Source organism: Pseudophryne corroboree, chromosome 9, assembly GCF_028390025.1.
Source record: "Pseudophryne corroboree isolate aPseCor3 chromosome 9, aPseCor3.hap2, whole genome shotgun sequence".
Classification (NCBI taxonomy): domain Eukaryota; kingdom Metazoa; phylum Chordata; class Amphibia; order Anura; family Myobatrachidae; genus Pseudophryne; species Pseudophryne corroboree.
Window position 1 is genome coordinate 4,940,387 of NC_086452.1, and position 19,121 is coordinate 4,959,507.

General features: G+C 50.0%; 1 protein-coding gene across 2 annotated transcripts in view; it reads right to left on the reverse strand.

Moving 5' to 3' along the window:
- Positions 1–1,559: 1,559 nt before the first annotated feature.
- Positions 1,560–19,121, reverse strand: part of CZIB (CXXC motif containing zinc binding protein) — a 32,500-nt gene continuing 14,938 nt past the window's right edge. For both annotated transcript variants that reach the window (XM_063938907.1, XM_063938908.1), the window contains exons 4-8: positions 12,027–12,108; positions 4,929–4,960; positions 4,779–4,856; positions 2,417–2,482; positions 1,560–1,785 (exon numbers count right to left, since the gene is read on the reverse strand). In XM_063938907.1, coding sequence (XP_063794977.1) covers positions 1,708–1,785; positions 2,417–2,482; positions 4,779–4,856; positions 4,929–4,960; positions 12,027–12,108 — 336 coding nt within the window. In that variant the 3' untranslated portion in view covers positions 1,560–1,707. The remainder of the gene's footprint in view (positions 1,786–2,416; positions 2,483–4,778; positions 4,857–4,928; positions 4,961–12,026; positions 12,109–19,121) is intronic.

Sequence of the window (19,121 nt, forward strand, 5' to 3'; positions counted from 1 at the left end):
GTTCCCAAAGACTGGCGTATAGCGGAAGTAGTGCCTATATTCAAAAAGGGAAGTAAAGCTGAACCAGGTAATTATAGACCAGTTAGTCTTACATCTGTAGTGGGGAAAGTATTGGAAGGTATTCTAAGAGATAGTATTCAGAAGTTCCTTGAAGTCAATAAGGTCATTAAAAGGAATCAACATGGGTTTATGAAGGACAGATCCTGTCAAACCAACTTACTTAGCTTTTATGAAACAGTAAGCGCAAACCTAGATCAGGGTAAAGAGGTGGATGTAATCTTTTTAGACTTTGCCAAAGCATTCGACACTGTACCACACATGAGACTTATCTACAAGCTACAAGAATCAGGGCTAGGAAGCACAATATGCACTTGGGTCAAAAACTGGTTAAATAATAGGGAGCAGCGCGTTGTGGTTAATGGATCTTTTTCAACTTGGACTGAAGTGCTAAGTGGTGTGCCACAAGACTCAGTATTAGGACCGCTATTGTTCAATATTTTCATTAACGACCTAACAGAAGGTCTAGAGGGCATGGTGTCAATTTTTGCAGATGATACCAAATTGTGTAAAGTTATAAATGCGGAGGGGAATGCTGAGTCGCTTCAGTACGACTTAGTTAAACTAGAAGCTTGGGCAGCAAATTGGAGAATGCGCTTCAATACAGAAAAGTGTAAGGTAATGCACTGGTAACAAAAATAACACCTACCTGCTAAATGGGGTAAAATTAGGGGATTCTGTACTGGAAAAGGACTTAGGTGTCCTCATAGATAGCAAACTAAGCAGTAGTACCCAAAGTAGGACTGCAGCAAAGAAGGCTAATAAGATATTAGCATGCATAAAACGGGGAATTGATGCTAGGGACGAGAGTATTATACTCCCGTTATATAAATCACTAGTGAGGCCACATCTTGAATACTGTGTACAATTCTGGGCACCTTACTACAAAAAGGATATCCTGGAGCTAGAAAAGGGTATGGAGTTGCTGGAATACGAGGAAAGGCTTGTAAGACTAGGCACATTTACACTGGAAAAGAGGAGATTAAGAGGGGACATGATCAACATTTACAAATATATAAGGGGACAATATACAGATCTTGCACAGGACCTATTTTTGGTTAGATCAACACAGAGGACTCGTGGACACTCGCTCAGGTTAGAGGAGAGGAGATTCCGCACAATACGGCGTAAAGGTTTTTTTACGGTAAGGACGATACGTGTTTGGAATTCCCTGCCCGAGGGAGTTGTGATGGCGGAATCTGTCAACACCTTTAAGAATAGGTTAGATAAATTCCTAATGGATAAGGATATCCAGGGGTATGGTGCATAGTCACGCACTATGGTTATTATAAAAAAGAGGGGTAAAACGTAACGGCAGTCATCAACTTCAGTCAAAATTTTATACAAAATAATCCTGCATAGGAGACCACAAATAGGTTGAACCCGATGGACAATTGTCTTTTTTTCAACCTTAGATACTATGTTACTATGTAAAGTTTGGAAACTTATTTCAAATAAATAATACATTTTCAGCTGGAAATCCATACACAGAAGACACTGAATATTATCCACCGGTTTTATTCCGCTGCGGGATTTCGTAGTAAACGTTATGTAACGTCTGTGGCGTCTCGCCGGCGCTTGGCCTGTGATTGCAGCTGTGCGCAGGTCCTGGGCTTCCAGTTTATTGGTTCCCGTCAGATCACGTGACTGCTAACATTTTTTAAACTGATGTGACACCTCGTACACTCCCACGGACTCCCGCACCTTCTCGTCATAGTCCGTCCAGTCCTGCAGGGGGCAGAGGGTTGTGCAGATTAATGCAGAATTGCCATTAGTGTTATTTTCTATCCACAGCCTAACAGCGGTATAAACCGGCGCTTCCTCTGACTGGACAAACCCTGAACCCCTAGCCGTCTACTTCTCTTCTTATTCTTAATTAAACATTGTATTACTGCCTTAATTGGCTCTAGAATTGTGATTTGGTCCAGATTCACATAATCCCCACAAACCTGCTGAACATAGAGAATCGGCCATGTTACAGTGCATGCTGGGATATGTGGTGCGCCAGCAGCCAGGGAAGCAGAGGCTTCCATACATTGATAGAATGGACCCATTTTCATATAATGAATGTTTGTTGTGGAAGTTTCCATGCCTTGATAGAAGTTCTGTACTGAGGTCTCTGCTTTCGTCAGTGGCTGCGGCCTGAATACAGCGCCTCTATCATGGCTGAAACCCGTAACTCCCCTGCCCAAAGTCCTGCTTACCACTCAGGGTAGAGCGGTCCCGGCCTGTTGCGCTAGAGGTGTGGCTTAGAGACTGGGCAATTGGGGGTGTGGCCACTTGTGGCGTTGGGCCTATGAGGATGTAATTGCACTTTGTTGCCCCCTACTGGCTGGGCAGTGATACATCAGCGACAAACCTTTTCCTGCAGGTTAATGTCAGTGAAGGGAGTGCCAGTGTCTGCTCCTTCTGCAGCAAATCCGGCCTGCGGGATGACATAGAAAACGTTATAGAGAGGCGCACAATATATAATAACGCCATCATACACCCCCAATTCCATTAGCTCCGCTTTGTATTATACGTGTCTCTGCGTGACCCTGATGTAGTTACATTGTATATACACATGGCTCTCTGTATAATCATCGTGTAGAGAGCAACTTTTTCCTGGCTCAGTAATGATCCCCAGGTCTCAGTACCGGGCACACAGCTCCTCAAACACCAGCAAAGATATTCTCCCCCACCCGCAGGCCATCAGTCACCCCCCCCCCGCAGAGACGGGGCCTCCAAAACTCCACCCACAGATTACCCCAAGGTACAGAGGGGCACCCCAAATATCACACACCCAAGTGGGGTCTTTAATTGCACTTCGATGGCCCCTATCAGTTCACTGGATTCTTACAGAGTAGAGAGGTGGGGGAAGGGGGGGGCAGATGGGAAGGGGCAAGACGGACAGTGCCAAGCACAAAAGCTTGCGGGGCTATACACTAGTAAATATAAAAGTGTAAAGACACAGTATACAGGTATCGCAGTACAGCAATTTACAGATCATGTTCAATGATTCATGTCAGTCCACACGTGGGTCAAAGAAGCCAATCCCAAAACTACCCAAGAACAAATCCACCCCAACGCATGGGGAGTACATGCAAACTACACACAGACTGGCCCCTGACCAGAACAGGACCCATAATTCTGGCACCGCGAGAGAGCGATGCTAACCACCGTTCCTCACAGTCATAGGATAGTGGTGGGCACAGAAAGTGGTATAGCCCCCGCAGGGCGTGGGAGATGTGACTGTGGCTTACTGGGGACATATGGTACAGAACCAACCACCACGTCATGTACCCAATGTCTGGCCACCATGAGCGTACGCTCTACGTAATACCATGGTAACTAATCTCTAATCTAATAAAGGGATTAGGGAACAATGTACAACAGACGGGAGAGATCAGGAAAGGGTGACGGAAGCTGCGCCCTTTATTTCCCCGGCCTCCACCAGAGTACATTAGTGTAATAGTTACAGACCATATTTACTCTCCCCTCATGACGGGAAATCCTGACATCATGGCCTGCTAAAGCTTCCACAGAACTCTGACAATGAAGGGCCTAATATGATGCTCACGTTGCTGAGTGATTTCTTACTAGGTGCGCACACACGGAAATCTCTGCAAACTCACATGGCGCATGCGTTACAGCGTGTACGCACAAAGGCGCTGCTGCAATCCAGGGGCGCGGTACCCCAAGGTAACAGTGATGAGCGGTGACTGGGGGTGGCTTAGCGTACACACCGAGATGGTCCATCTTATGCCGTTTCTGCAACTGCCCCTAAATGCCAATTCTAGTGCCGCAGGTGATGGACGAGGTTTAATCGTTTGAAGATCCGCAAGCACACCCGCACCACCCAGAGGTACCCCCATGTCACACCCGCACCACCCAGAGGTACCCCCATGTCACACCCGCACCACCCAGAGGTACCCCCATGTCACACCCGCACCACCCAGAGGTACCCCCAAGCCACGCCCACACCACCCAGAGGTAACCCCCACGCCACCCAAAGGTACCCCCACGCTGCAACCACACCACCCAGAGGTAACCCCCACACCACCCAGAGGTACCCCCACACCACATCTGCACCACCCAGAGGTAACCCCCACACCACCCAGAGGTACCCCCACACCACATCTGCCCCACCCAGAGGTACAACCACGTCCGCACCGCCCAGAGTTATCCCCACGCCATGCCCACACCACCCAGAGGTACCCCCACACCACTTCTGCATCACCCACAGGCACGGCCATGCCTCTCCCACACCACCCAGGAGGTACCCCCACGCCTCTCACGCACCACCCAGGAGGTACCCCCACGCCTCTCCCGCACCACCCAGGAGGTACCCCCACGCCTCTCCCGCACCATCCAGAAGGTACCCCCACGCCACGTCCCCACCACCCAGAGGCACCCCCCACACCACATCCGCACCACCCAGAGGCACCCCCATGCCACCCAGAAAAGCCCCCACGCCATGTTCGCACCACCCAGACACACCCGCACCACCCGGAGGCACGACCATGCCCACACCACGTCCGCACCACCCAGTGGAACCCCCCCACACCATACCCGCACCGCCCAGAGGCACCCCCACGTTCGCACCGCCCAGTGGAACCCCCACGCCATGTCCGCACCGCCCAGTGGAACCCCCACGCCATGTCCGCACCGCTCAGAGGTGCGGCCGCACTATGGAGAGAACATTCCCGTATTTATGCAGTAATTGCATCTGAAAAATCTACCTGTGGTTGAAAATCTACCGGCTCCAGCCCCCGGCACTCAAACTCCACAATGGTCTTAAAGCGCTCGCTATCTTCAGCCTGCGGAGGATGAAAGTGATTATACACAGCGACGTAACGCACATATAACACCTGATCCCGCCCCTGACTTACATTGTACGGCTGCAGGGAGGAGCTCAGGATATCTGCAGAGACAAATGGGAAGGTTAATACACTGTGGACTAGTCATATGGCTGGCAGGGCATGCTGGGACTTCTAGTTACATACAGCTGATCCGTAGGAGGGAACCCCACTGCTCCTTGCACATAATGATTAGTAAATATGTCGTCTTACCCCAACACAGATTTGCGGCAATCCCCTGGTGACCGCTCTGCGGCTGTAATCACTATGTACAACGCAGCGCAGGGAACGCAGGGGCGTGAGATCACTGGGGACAGGGCGAGGATTTATATCCCCACCTGTGTATTACAGCGGAGCACAGAGATGTGTAATACAATAAGCACCTGCATCACTAGTAAGGGCTGCCCCCGATTATACCCCAGCACATACACAGTAGTCAGTGACTACCGAACCCCGCATCCAAATCACAAGTGTACAGGTAGAGCGGGGCGGGGGATGCAGTGTACACAGGTAGAGCGGGACGGGGGATGCAGTGTACACAGGAAGAGCGGGACGGGGGATGCAGTGTATACAGGTAGAGCGGGACGGGGGGTGCAGCGTACACAGGTAGAGCGGGACGGGGGATGCAGTGTACACAGGTAGAGCGGGACGGGGGATGCAGTGTATACAGGTAGAGCGGGACGGGGGGTGCAGCGTACACAGGTAGAGCGGTACGGGGGGTGCAGCGTACACAGGTAGAGCGGTACGGGGGGGGGTGCAGCGTACACAGGTAGAGCGCGACAGGGGATGCAGTGTATACAGGTAGAGCGGGACGGGGGCTGTAGTGCATACAGGTAGAGCGGGACGAGAGGTGCAGTGTACACAGGTAGAGCGGGACGGGAGGTGCAGTGTACAAAGGTAGAGCGGGACGGGGGATGCAGTGTATAAGTATACAGGTCGGGATGGGGGATGTAGTGTAGTCACTGAGCAGTGTATACAGGTAGAGCGGGGCGGGGGATGCAGTGTACACAGGCAGAGCGGGACGGGGTATGCAGTGTACACAGGCAGAGCGGGACGGGGGATGCAGTGTATAAGTGTAAACAGGTCGGGATGGGGGATGTAGTGTAGTCACTGAGCAGTGTATACAGGTAGAGCGGGGCGGGGGATGCAGTGTATACAGGTAGAGCGGGATGGGGGATGCAGTATATACCGGTAGAGCGGGACGGGGGATGCAGTGTATACCGGTAGAGCAGGACGGGGGATGTAGTGTATACAGGCAGAGCGGGACGGGGGATGCAGTGTATAAGTGTATACAGGTCGGGGAGGGGGATGCAGTGTGTACGGGTAGAGCAGGACGGGTTACGGGGTTTAGTGTACACAGGTAGAGCGGGACGGGTTATGCAGCGTACACAGGTAGAGCGGGACGGGGGATGCAGTGTATACGGGTAGAGCGGGACGGGGGATGCAGTGTATACGGGTAGAGCGGGACGGGGGATGCAGTGTACACGGGTAGAGCGGGACGGGGGATGCAGTGTACACGGGTAGAGCGGGACGGGGGGGTGTAGTGTACACAGGTAGAGCGGGGCGGAGGATGCAGCGTACATAGGTAGAGCGGGGCGGGGGATGTAGTGTAGTCACTGAGCAGTGTATACAGGTAGAGCGGGATGGGGGATGCAGTGTTTACAGGTAGAGCAGGACGGGGGATGCAGTGTATACAGGTAGAGCAGGACAGGGGATGCAGTGTATACAGGTAGAGCGGGGCGGGGGATGTAGTGTATACAGACAGAGCGGGACGGGGGATGCAGTGTATACAGGTAGAGCGGGACGGGGGATGCAGTGTATACAGGTCGGGATGGGGGATGTAGTGTCACTGAGCAGTGTATACAGGCAGAGCGGGATGGGGGATGCAGTGTATACAGGTAGAGCAGGACAGGGATGCAGTGTATACAGGTAGAGCAGGACAGGGATGCAGTGTATACAGGTAGAGCAGGACAGGGGATGCAGTGTATACAGGTAGAGCGGGGCGGGGGATGTAGTGTATACAGACAGAGCGGGACGGGGGATGCAGTGTATACAGGTAGAGCGGGACGGGGGATGCAGTGTATACAGGTCGGGATGGGGGATGTAGTGTCACTGAGCAGTGTATACAGGCAGAGCGGGATGGGGGATGCAGTGTATACAGGTAGAGCAGGACAGGGATGCAGTGTATACAGGTAGAGCAGGACAGTGGATGCAGTGTAAACAGGTAGAGCAGGGCGGGGGATGTAGTGTATACAGGCGGAGCGGGACGGGGTATGCAGTGTACACAGGTAGAGCGGGACGGGGTATGCAGTGTATACAGGCGGAGCGGGACGGGGTATGCAGTGTACACAGGTAGAGCGGGACGGGGGATGCAGTGTATAAGTGTATACAGGTCGGGGGGGTGTAGTGTACACAGGTAGAGCGGGACAGGGAGGTGTAGTGTACACAGGTAGAGCGGGACGGGGGATGCAGTGTATAAGTGTATACAGGTCGGGGGGGTGTAGTGTACACAGGTAGAGCGGGGCGGGGGATGTAGTGTACACAGGTAGAGCGGGGCGGGGGATGCAGCGTACACAGGTAGAGCGGGACGGGGGATGCAGCGTACACAGGCAGAGCGGGACGGGGGATGCAGTGTATACAGGCAGAGCGGGACGGGGGATGCAGTGTATACAGGCAGAGCGGGACGGGGGATGCAGTGTATACAGGCAGAGCGGGACGGGGGATGCAGTGCATAAGTGTATACAGGTTGGGATGGGGGATGTAGTGTAGTCACTGAGCAGTGAATACAGGTAGAGTGTAATGGGGGATGAGTCGCCAGTATTCTTTCAGTAATAGACCTATACATATATTATATACATATATTGGGGCATTACTGCCTCACAGCACTGAGGTCATGGGTTCCATTTCCACCATGGCTCTGTGTGGAGTTTGTATATTCTCCCCGTTCTTGTGTGGGGTTTCTCCGGTTTCCTCCCACAATCCAAAAATATACTGGTAGGATAATTGGCTTTCAACAAAATTAACCCTAGCGTGAATGTGTGTGTACATGTGATAGAGAATATAGAGTGTAAGCTCCACTGGGGCAAGGACTGATGTGAATGGCCAAATATTCTCTGTACAGCACTGCGGAATATGTGTGCACTATATAAATAACTGGTAATAATAATAATTATACTCAGTGTTGTCATTTCTAACCATAAATCATTGTGAAATATAATCGTTATGGTAGACTTACCATTGATAACTCTATTTCAACGGTAACAGGATCCACAGGATAAACATTGGGATATGAGGTAGCGACAGCAGATTGGCACCAATGATCAAAGCTTTCGGCCTCCCAGAATGCATCGGGCCCGTCCCTATATCCTCGCCTCCTGGCTCCGGCAATTCAGTTGTTTTCCAAAGCTCAAGGCAGGAGCATCATAGAGAGCCCTACTCAAGCGAGAAGTATGTCCACTGAGGTATATCCACTGAGCTGAGGCCTTCATCCTCGTCTCAGTATGCGGAACCGGAGTGTGAGGAGTCCTCATCCTCCGACGAGTGCTCATCTGAAACGTGTAGACTGTGAAGATGTTGTTTCATGTCTGTGTGATTTACTTACCACCGGCCTATCAGCCTGTTTTTGTTAAGAGACGGCAGATTCCTGGACTGGATGTGAGAAACCACAGGGGGAATGTTGCAAGTAAGGGTTAATTGGGTAACCTATGCGTGGTATAGGAGCTGGCATTATACACTCCGCTATACTGGATAATGTCTGTGCAAAAGTAGCCCATGGGGATTCAACCTGAACCTGTGCTTGTCTCGGATTACTGAGGAGGCTTTGGTGAAAGCTAAAACAGTTTGCACATAATTCATTTTGAACCAGATCCTGAGAGGTTAACCCAGCTTTACAGGACAAACATGAAAGGAGTGTTGGTGTTGCTGTGGTGAGTGTATCCTCCTCACCCTTGCCTCTCTGTAGGGCCGTATCCAGGGGGGGGGGGGGGGGGGGGGCGGCGAGGGTGCCCCCCCCCCCCCCCCCCCAAGTCATAGCTTGGGGGGGGACACCTTCGCCACCCCCCCCCCCCCCCGTCATAGCCACGCCCACTTAAATAATGGGGACGGCAGCCACATTGCCAGCCACAGCCACCAGGTCCAGCAGCAGCATGAGGAAGATCCCAAGGTAGCGGGGCAAGCTGTCTTCGGCACACAGTGGGGAGAATAAGCTGGCTGAGCAGTTGCCGCCGCTGCTGGTGCTGTTCAGACAGGGGCTGGCCGCTCCTCCATTATGGCCCCGGTCACCGCGGGAGATGGGGGTAAGCCGCTCTGGGTGGCAGCGATCCAGTGCAGCAGCGATCTTCCTCCCCTGACTCCCCCCACCATCAGCGCCTGCAGCAGCCAGCAGAGCATCTCTCACCTGAAGGTGGATCCTTCATAGCGGCAGCATCCCCCTCCCCAGCATCCGGCTGCCCATACCAAAACATGGCACGCTGCAGCAACGCCAGCCCCACAGGATTGGACGAGGGTCGTGCTGGCTCCCTGCGCTGCTGGGGCCGCCAGAGGTGGGGCTGCTGCCAGGTGATAGTGTGTGGTTGCACTGACATTCCTCCCCATCCTCCGTGTCCCCGGGGCCCCTAGACCCATCTGCCATCATCACATGCCATCACCCCCACCTTGGGCAGTGTGTGCCGCCCATCGGTGTGTTAGTAGTTACATGTGCCCGGTGTGTGTGCTACATAAGAAGTACATGTGCAGCCTGGCAATGCTTTATATGCTCTACAGAGCATTAATGGACAGTTGGGATGGGAAGAGGGAGGAGTAATAAATGTAGGGGAGGAGTTAGGAATAAATAAACCGCCCCCCCCCCCCCCCCCCCCCAAAGAAAAGTCTAGCTCCGTCCCTGCCTCTCTGATACCCCTTTCACACAGACCAAAATTTCCCGGGTTATTGCACATGAACGCGCATCAACCTGGGAAATTTCTCGGTGTGAAAGGGTACAGGGTCAAAATCCTGGGATTCCTGCCCCGGCAACCTTCCCAGGAACCTGGTCAGTGTGAACGGGAGACGGGTCAATGTGCCCCGGCTCCCGTTCACTCTCTATGTAGCAGGCGGCGCTTGGAGATCATGTGATCTCTTGCACCGCCCCGTCACCACGGACGTCAGCAACCCGGCAATATGCCGGGCTGCTGCCTGCGGTATGCAAGGCGTCTTACCCATGAATGTCCCTGCATGATCCCAGGACCGTATTCCCGGGTAAAGACCCTGCATTTTTGGTGTGAAAGGGGCATTGGACATGATAAATAAATCACACACCTGTACAGTGTTAACTACACAATTTGTGACTGCAATCACTTTCAAATCTGTTAAAGTGACATACAATCCAATCCCTCCCTGCATTGCACCAGCATTGAGGATCGGAATACACAGAAAGTGACAGAATATAGTAAAACACTAGCAATCAGTCACAGGTTATACATTAGTATAATAAGCAATATGAGCACATAATCAACTACAGATACATTTCAAGTATGTAGGAGAACATATCACTGCATTACTTTATATAGAAGTTTAAACGTATTCAGTCGCACAGCGAAAGAAACAGCAGCAATAGTTTACAGACTCATATGCATCAGGCACTTATCCAACTATTTGTACCAAAGGTAGATACTTAGGCCCTCATTCTGAGTTGTTCGCTCGCTAGCTGCTTTTAGCAGCAGTGCAAACGCTAGGCCGCCGCCCTCTGGGAGTGTATCTTAGCAGAAGTGCGACCGAAAGGATCGCAGAACGGCGTCTAAATTTTATCAAGCAGTTTCTGAGTAGCGGCAGACCTACTCCAACCTTGCGATCACTTCAGACTATTTAGTTCCCGTTTTGACGTCACGAACACGCCCTGCGTCCGGCCAGCCGCTCCCCCGTTTCCCTAGCCACTCCTGCGTTTTTATCCAACACGCCTGTGTTTTTTCACTCACTCCCTGAAAACGGTCAGTTACCTCCCAGAAACACCCACTTCCTGTCAATCACTCTGCGGCCAGCAGTGCGACTGAAAAGCATCGCTAGACCTTGTGTGAAACTGCATAGTCTTGTGTGAAGGTGCGCACTGCGCACCATACGCATGCGCAGAAATGCCACTTTTTTACCTAATTGCCGCGCTGCGACCAAAAGCAGCTAGCGAACAACTCGGAATGACCCCCTTAGTGCTGTATCACCTTGCTCAGGAGAGCGGGATACAGGGAGACTTCACCCCACTTCCAGATTCGATCAATACGTTTGCGAACGCTGAGTGGATCCAGACGCTATTAGTGTACACACTCGCCCCGTGAACATACAGTGAACACCGACGCACCAGTCACACAGCCGCCTATGCAGCGACTGGGTCCTTTTAGTACACAGCGTCTCAGACGGAAGCGGGAACTCTGTTCATGGCGGGAAACTTGGAGGAAACTGGTCTTGAACCAGGGAGAGGGGGGCGACCAGGACAGCGTCTGACTCCCCACTGCTGACATCAACCCCAGGGATCCTGGCCTCATGCTATTCCTGAAGCCTCTGATCCCTAAGGCCTAGCGCTGGAGCACTCGAGGTGGCAGCGCGTCAGCTACTGTTTGGTAGTCTCCTCCCGAAACAGTGCGGCTGTGTCCGTATTCCCCTAAGCGGAACCGATGTCTTACCTTCTCCCCGTGCTCCGGCCACAGCCTGGTAACGTCTGCTGGACCTGCTAGTATATCCAACACAGACGCCAGCCAAAACAGTACTGTACTCGTGGGTAAGCGCTGTCGCGACCCGGCGTGGAGTTGTTGCGACTCTTTCCAATATGCGTATAAGACGCTGTTTAGAAAGATCACTCAAAAATATAGTAACTATAAAAAGAAAGACAAAAACCAAAAAAAGCTTATGGGTGCTAAAAAACCAGCAGCCCTGTGACCATGATCCGGCTCCTGCCGCGCCAAACACAAAACTGAACTGCCCAGTGCATTCTGGGAGGCCGAAAGCTTTGATCATTGGTGCCAATCCACTGTCGCTACCTCATATCCCAATGTTTATCCTGTGGATACCCTGTGGACCCTACAGGAGAAAAATCATATAACCACTGAGTTTCTGAACAACAAGTATTATATGCCGGGTCTTCTGTATGAGGAGCGGGTCTGTCTCACTCACCTATGGAGTTCTCCCGGGAGCACAGCTTACACTTCTGCACCATGCTGGCACTGCCTCTGCCACCCTTCAGGGGCACACTGTCCTGTTATGGATGGGATAAGAGGGTCTGATCAATAGCATGAACATACAGGACCTGATTCAGACGCCGAGTGCCGCACTTTAACGTTATGCGTCACAGTGTACGAGCCGGCACTGCATGTCCGGGACCGCCGGAGTGTCAAAAATTGGGGCCGGGCCCTTCCAGCAAGACCACACCCCCTTCCAGGAGGCCACAACTTTTTTGGCTGATGCGTGCATGGATGACTGTCGCACCGGGTGTCGAAAAGGTTAGTGATGCCCTTGGGTAGGCGCACTGCCTATGTTGGGCAGCACTCACAATGAATATTTATTTGATGGTAAACGTTTGACATTTATTGCTTTAAAAATATACGTTATGGTAAGAACTTACCGTTGAAAACGGTATTTCTCCTAAGTCCACAGGATCCACAGGATAACAATGGGATATGATGAAGCGACAACGGATTGGCACCAATAGATCAAAGCTTTCTGGCCTCCCAGGATGCAACGGGCCCGTCCATATAATCCCGCCCACTGGCTCAGGCAAATCAGTTGTATTCCAAAGCACAAGGCAGGAGCATCATGTAGAGCCCTAATCAGGCGAGAAGAACACACATGCACATCCTTCTGTACAAGAAGGAAGCGTTAAGTGAGTAGAAAGATCCCCAAATCAGGTGCGTCAGGGTGGGATCCCTGTGGACTTAGGAGAAATACCGTTATCAACAGTAAGTTCTTACCATAACGTATTTTTCTCCGGCTGTGTCCACAGGTAATCCACAGGATAACAATGGGACTTCCCAAAGCAATTTAGTGGTGGGGACGCTCCTGATTAGACAGGAGAACCTTACGCCCGAATTCAGCGTCATAAGAGGCAAAAGTATCCAAGGAATAATGTCTAATGAATGTGTTAATGGAAGACCATGTGGCTGCTCTACATATCTGTTCTGCTGAAGCACCATGTTGTGTTGCCCATGAAGGACCTACCTTACGTGTAGAGTGAGCAGAGACATTAGCTGGAGTAGGGAGATCTGCATGAGAATATGCTTCTGATATTACCATTCGGAGCCACCTCGCCAGCGTCTGCTTATCAGCAGGCCATCCTCTCTTGTGAAATCCGTAGAGAATGAAAAGAGAATTTGTCTTTCTGATGGCACTAGTACGATCCACGTAGATCCTTAATGCCCGAACTACGTCCAGCGACGCTTCTCCCGCAGAAAGTCCCGGTACCTGAAAAGCCGGGACTACAATTTCTTCATTAAGGTGGAATTTAGACACCACCTTAGGAAGATAAAGCAGTTCTAAGTACTAGATCTGGTTATCTGGATAAAAAGTCAGAAAAGGAGAACGACATGACAGCGCTCCTAAATCTCACACTCTTCTAGCTGATGCCATAGTCAGCAGAAAGAGAACTTTAGCGGTCAACCATTTAAGATCCACTTTATTAAGTGGTTCACACGGGGCAACTTGAAGGGCTTTCAGGACTAAACACAAGTCCCACGGTACTGTAGGAGGAACAAACGGAGGGTGAATGGTCAGCATTCCCTGGAAAAAAGTACGCACATCCTGTAAATAGGCAATTTTCTTTTGGAACCATACAGTCAAGGCTGACACTTGCACTCTCAAGGAAGCCACCTTCAAACCTTTATCCATTCCTGCCTGAAGGAATGCTAAGACCCTGGAAACTCTGATAGATTTAGGGTCCACCTTTCTTTCATTGCACCAATTAATATAGCCATATTCGGTGATAAATACGAGCTGAGGAAGGTTTCCTTGTTCTGAGCATAGTTTGAATTACCTGTTGTGAGAATCCTCTTGACTTCAGGATAGAGGTTTCAAGAGCCACGCCATCAAAGACAGTCGATCCAGAGGTCTGTGATAACAAGGACCCTGTGTTAGTAGGTCTGGACGTTGAGGGAGCAGAAATGGAGCATCCATCGACATTCTCTGCAGATCTGTATACCAATGTCTTCTGGGCCAAGCCAGAGCTATTAGTATCACGTCACCCTTTCCTTGCTTTATCTTTCTCACCACCCTGGGTAGTACAGTGGTTGGAGGGAACACATAAGCCAGATGAAAGTCCCATTTCACCGACAACGCGTCCATAAAGATCGCTCTGGGATCCTTTGTTATTGACCCGTTTGCGGCCACTTTGTTGTTCAGACGGGATGCCATGAGATCGCTCTCTGGCAAACCCCATTTGTCTAGAGTCTGGAAGACCTCCGGGTGTAGAGCCCATTCGCTTGCTTGAATGAATGAATGGTGTGTCGACTGAGAAAGTCCGCTTCCCAGTTTAGGACTCCCGAAACGAACACTGCGGACAAGGGTGGATGATGAAGTTCTGCCCACTTTAGTATGGGACTTGCCTCCATTGCTTTTTCGTTGCGAGTTCCTTCCTGATGGTTGAGATATGCTACTGCCGTCGCATTGTCCGAGCAGATCTGGACTGGTTTTCCTCGAAGAATGTCCTTTGCCTGAATCAGTACCATGTGTATGGCCCGAAGTTCCAACACATTTATTGCCAGGCAACTTTCTTCTTTGATCCATCGCCCCTGGATACACAACCTTCCGGACACTGCTCCCCAGCCCTGGAGACTGGCATCTGTTTTCAGGATCTTCCAATCTGATATCCAAAAGGGTCTCCCCTTGTCCAGATGGGACGTCTGTAGCCACCAGGCTAATGACCTTCTTACTTTTATCAAAAGTACCATAGTCTGTTTTTATCATCTGATGTAATCCATTCCATTTGGCAATAATCAGACGCTGCAGAAGCCTTGAGTGGAATTGTGCATACTCCACCATGTTGAATGTTGACACCATGAAACCCATCACTCGCATTGCTGCGTGAATGGATACTGTTTGACTGTGTAGCAAGTCTTGAATCCTTGACTGAACCTTGGACATCTTGTTCCGAGGTAAAAATACTCTCTGCAGACCTGAATCCAGTACAGCCCCCAAGTGAGTCATCTGTTGTGACGGAACTAGAGACGATTTTGCCCAGTTTATGAGCCACCCATGTCTCTGCAGACATGGAATTGTCTGTTGGAGATGACATAGGAGCAATTCCTGTGACTGTGCCAGGATTAAAAGATCGTCGAGGTATGGAAAAATTCTTATCTCCTGCTGGCGGAGGTAAGTTGCCATAACCACCACAATCTTAGTAAATACTCTGGGGGCTGTGGCTAACCCAAAGGGAAGAGCCTGGAACTGAAAATGCTGTTGGAGGATAGCAAACCTGAGATAACACTGATGGGACAGTGCTATAGGAACATGTAGGTAAGCATCCAGGGATACCATATAATTCCCTGGCTCCATGGCCAAGACTATGGAACGTAACGTCTCCATGTGAATCCGAGGTACCCAAATATATTTGTTTAGCATTTTGAGATTGAGAATGGGCCGAAATTACCCATTTGGCTTCTGAACCAAAAACAGGTTGGAGTAAAAACCCCTGTCCTCGTTGTGCAGGGGGAACTGGAATGATTTCTCCTGACTGAATCAATTTCTGAACTGCTTCTTGCAAAGCCCTGGCCTTCGTCTCTACCAAAGACGGGCTGGTACAAAAAAAAAAAAAAAAACTTTGAGGAGGATGCTTCTTGAAGGGGAAAGCATAACCTAGAGATACCGCTTCCTGAACCCAGGCATCTGTTGTAGACTGCTGCCAGATCTGTGCAAACTGAAGAAGTCGGCCCCCTACCATAGAGTCCCCCAGGAGGAGGCCCGCACCATCAGGCTGATGGCTTGTCTTCTGATTTGGAAGCGGCCCTCTGGTAGCCCAATGCTTTTTTTACTTACCAGACTTGTTGTATTGGGGCTGCTTGCGATCCCATTTTCCCCTAGCTTTTACTTGAGACCGAAAGGCTTGAAGTTGTATGTGGAAGGAAACTTGACCTTTTTGGAGTCTGCTTCTGACTCCAGAATATCCATATCCAATGCTGCTTCTTCCAGGAACATTGCAGCCTGTTTTATATGAGCTATATGGGATTTTTGTTCTCTAGAAGCTACAGGAAAATCCCCTCCAATGTATCAGCCCAGGCAGCCACTGCCTTTGCCATCCAAGCTGAAGCCATGGCTGGCCTTATGACTGCTCCAGACAGGGAACAAATGGTTTTTAGCAAACCATCCACTCTCCTATCCGTGACATCATTTAATGATGTTGAAGGCAAAGGTAATGTAGATTTTCGCACTAATTGAATCACATGCGTATCTACTTTAGGAGCCCCCTCCCTTTTTAAACAATCCCCAGCTGGAAGAGGATAATTGGAATCCCATTTTTTAGGAATTCTAAACTTCTTATTGGGTGTAGCCCAAGTCTTCTCCATGATTTCCGTCAGCTGATCTGACCCTAGAAACTCAGTCTTAACCGTTTTGGGACGTTTAAACACAGGTGCCTTGGTTTTTAACACAGGCTCTGCTGAATCCTCTAAGGATAGAATGGCTTTCATTGCTTTAATTAACTCAGCTATATCCACTGCGCTGAGACCTTCTTCCTCCTCTTCGTTTGCCGAAGTAGAATTAATTGAGCTTTCATCATCCGATGAATCCTCCTCTGCCTCATGTGTAGCCTGTGAAGGTGAAGATTTACTTACCATCGGTTTATCAGCTTGTTTCTTTTGAGAAGCTGCTGGTGGAAGTGATTTACCGTAGGTAGGGAGCTGCATGTATGGGTTAATAGTGTACCCTATTCCTGGTACCGAAGCTGTAGGAATTATCCGTTCAGCTAAACTGGATAAAGTCTATGCAAACATCGCCCAAGGTTGATCCATCTGTACCTGACGTAGTACAAGGATCTGCCTTGTACATTGCTGAAAACTAAAACAATTTGCACATAAACCATCCTGTACCAGATCCTGAGAGGATAACACAGTTTTGCAAGACAAACATGATGTGAGTGTTGGTGTTGCTGTGAGTGTACCTTCCTCACCTTTGCCGCTCTTAGACATGATAAATAATCAGCACTTTCACAGTGTACTGCACAATTTGTGACTGTAATCACTGTAAAGTTTCTAAAGTGACATACAATCTGACCCTACCCACGCACCAGCATTGAGGATCAGGAAAACCAACTGACAAACATATAGTAAAGTCAGCAATCACACTAGCAGTCAGTCACGTTATACATTAGTATAATTAGCAATATGAGCACATCAACTACAAACATATTTTTAAGTATGTAGGAGAACATATTACTGATCATGTTTGAATGGATCTAACGTATTCAGACGCAAAGCGAAAGAAACAGTAAATGTATACAGACTCATATGCAAAAGGCACTTATCTAACTATTTGTACTCAAAGGTAGATAGAGATTTAGTGCTGTATAACCCGTACTCAGTAGAGTGGGATACAGGGAGACTCACCCCGCTTCGTGCACAGCGTCTGGGACAGAAGCGAGGAAACAGTTCATGGCGGGAGACTCTGAGGAAACTGGTCATGAACCGGGGGGAGGGGCGACCAGGAGAGCGTCTGACTCCCCACTGCTGACAACAACCCTAGGGATCGCGGCCTCATGCTATTCCTGGAGCCTCTGATCCCTGAGGCCTAGCGATGGTGCACAAGCGGTGGCAGCCGTGTCAGCTACTGTTTGGTAGTCTCCTCCCAAAACAGTGCGGCTGTGTCCGTATTCCATCTACTAAACGGAACCGATGCCTTACCTTCTCCCTGTGTTCCGGCCACAGCCTGGTAACGTCTGCTGGACCTGCTAGTATATCCGACACAGACGCCCGCCGAAACAGCACTGTACTCATGGGTAAGCGCTGTCGCGACCCGGCGGAGAGTTGTTGGAGCGACTCTTTCTAATATACGTATAAAATGCTGTTTAGAAAGATCACTCAAAAAACTAGTAAGACTATAAAAATTAAATAAGAACGCTTAGGGCTGCTAAAAACCAGCAGCCCTGTGACCATGGCTGGTTCCTGCCGCACCAAACACAAAACTGATTTGCCTGAACCAGTGGGCGGGATATATGGACGGGACCATTGCATCCTGGGAGGCCGAAAAGCTTTGATTGATTGGTGCCAATCCGCTGTTGCTTCATCATATCCCCTTGTTATCCTGTGGATAACCTGTGGACCCTGCCGGAGGAATCGCTGCTTGTCTGATTTTCTTTTATAGGAGTGATTGTTACAGTCACGTATAAGACCCCAACAGTAGTCAGCCTGTCCCATCTACCATCAATACTTGATCATTCTCTGATTTGCGATTTCCCCCAAAAAATCTTAATGACAGAAACATGACTGGTCCATATGGAAGAGTCAACAGGATTCATAGATATTATAAAATTAGAATCATTCACAAGTTTGTGGACCATTAAAGAAACCAGCTTTTATTTTTACAATGCTTAATCCTGGAAATGACCTGCAAATATACTTGAGGCAATCATCGTCTCTACTCGGGGCCTTAACAAATTGCTTCATTAATCCCAACTTTATATGGAGAGGTGGAAGAATGATCTTTTCTCAATCAATGGCTCATTAATGATGTTTGTGAACGAAGAAACAAGGGGGGTAATTCTGAGTTGATCGCAGCAGGATTTTTGTTAGCAATTGGGCACAACCATGTGCACTGCAGGGGAGGCAGATATAACATGTGCAGAGAGAGTTAGATTTGGGTGGGTTATTTTGTTTCTGTGCAGGGTAAATACTGGCTGCTTTATTTTTACACTGCAAGTTAGATTTCAGTTTGAATACACCCCACCCAAATCTAACTCTCTCTGCACATGTTATATCTGCCTCCCCTGCAGTGCACAGTGGCGTGCGGTGAGGTCAGTGGCTGGTGAGGCACTGCAGCCATAATGTCCGCCGAATCCTGCCGATGACCCCTACCGCCGCCGAGCCAATGCCCGCTACTGCCCCTGAGCCAATGCCCGCTGCCACAGCCAATGGCTTACAAACTCGCCCACCATCAACTGACCCAACCCTCTGCCACTAATTTGCATCACTGCATTCTCAATCACTGCCGACAATAGCCAAACACTTCCGGGAAACCATGGAATTCGTAATAAAATTGAGCTTTTTGCTGGTGTGTTGTGATAGTCATGCA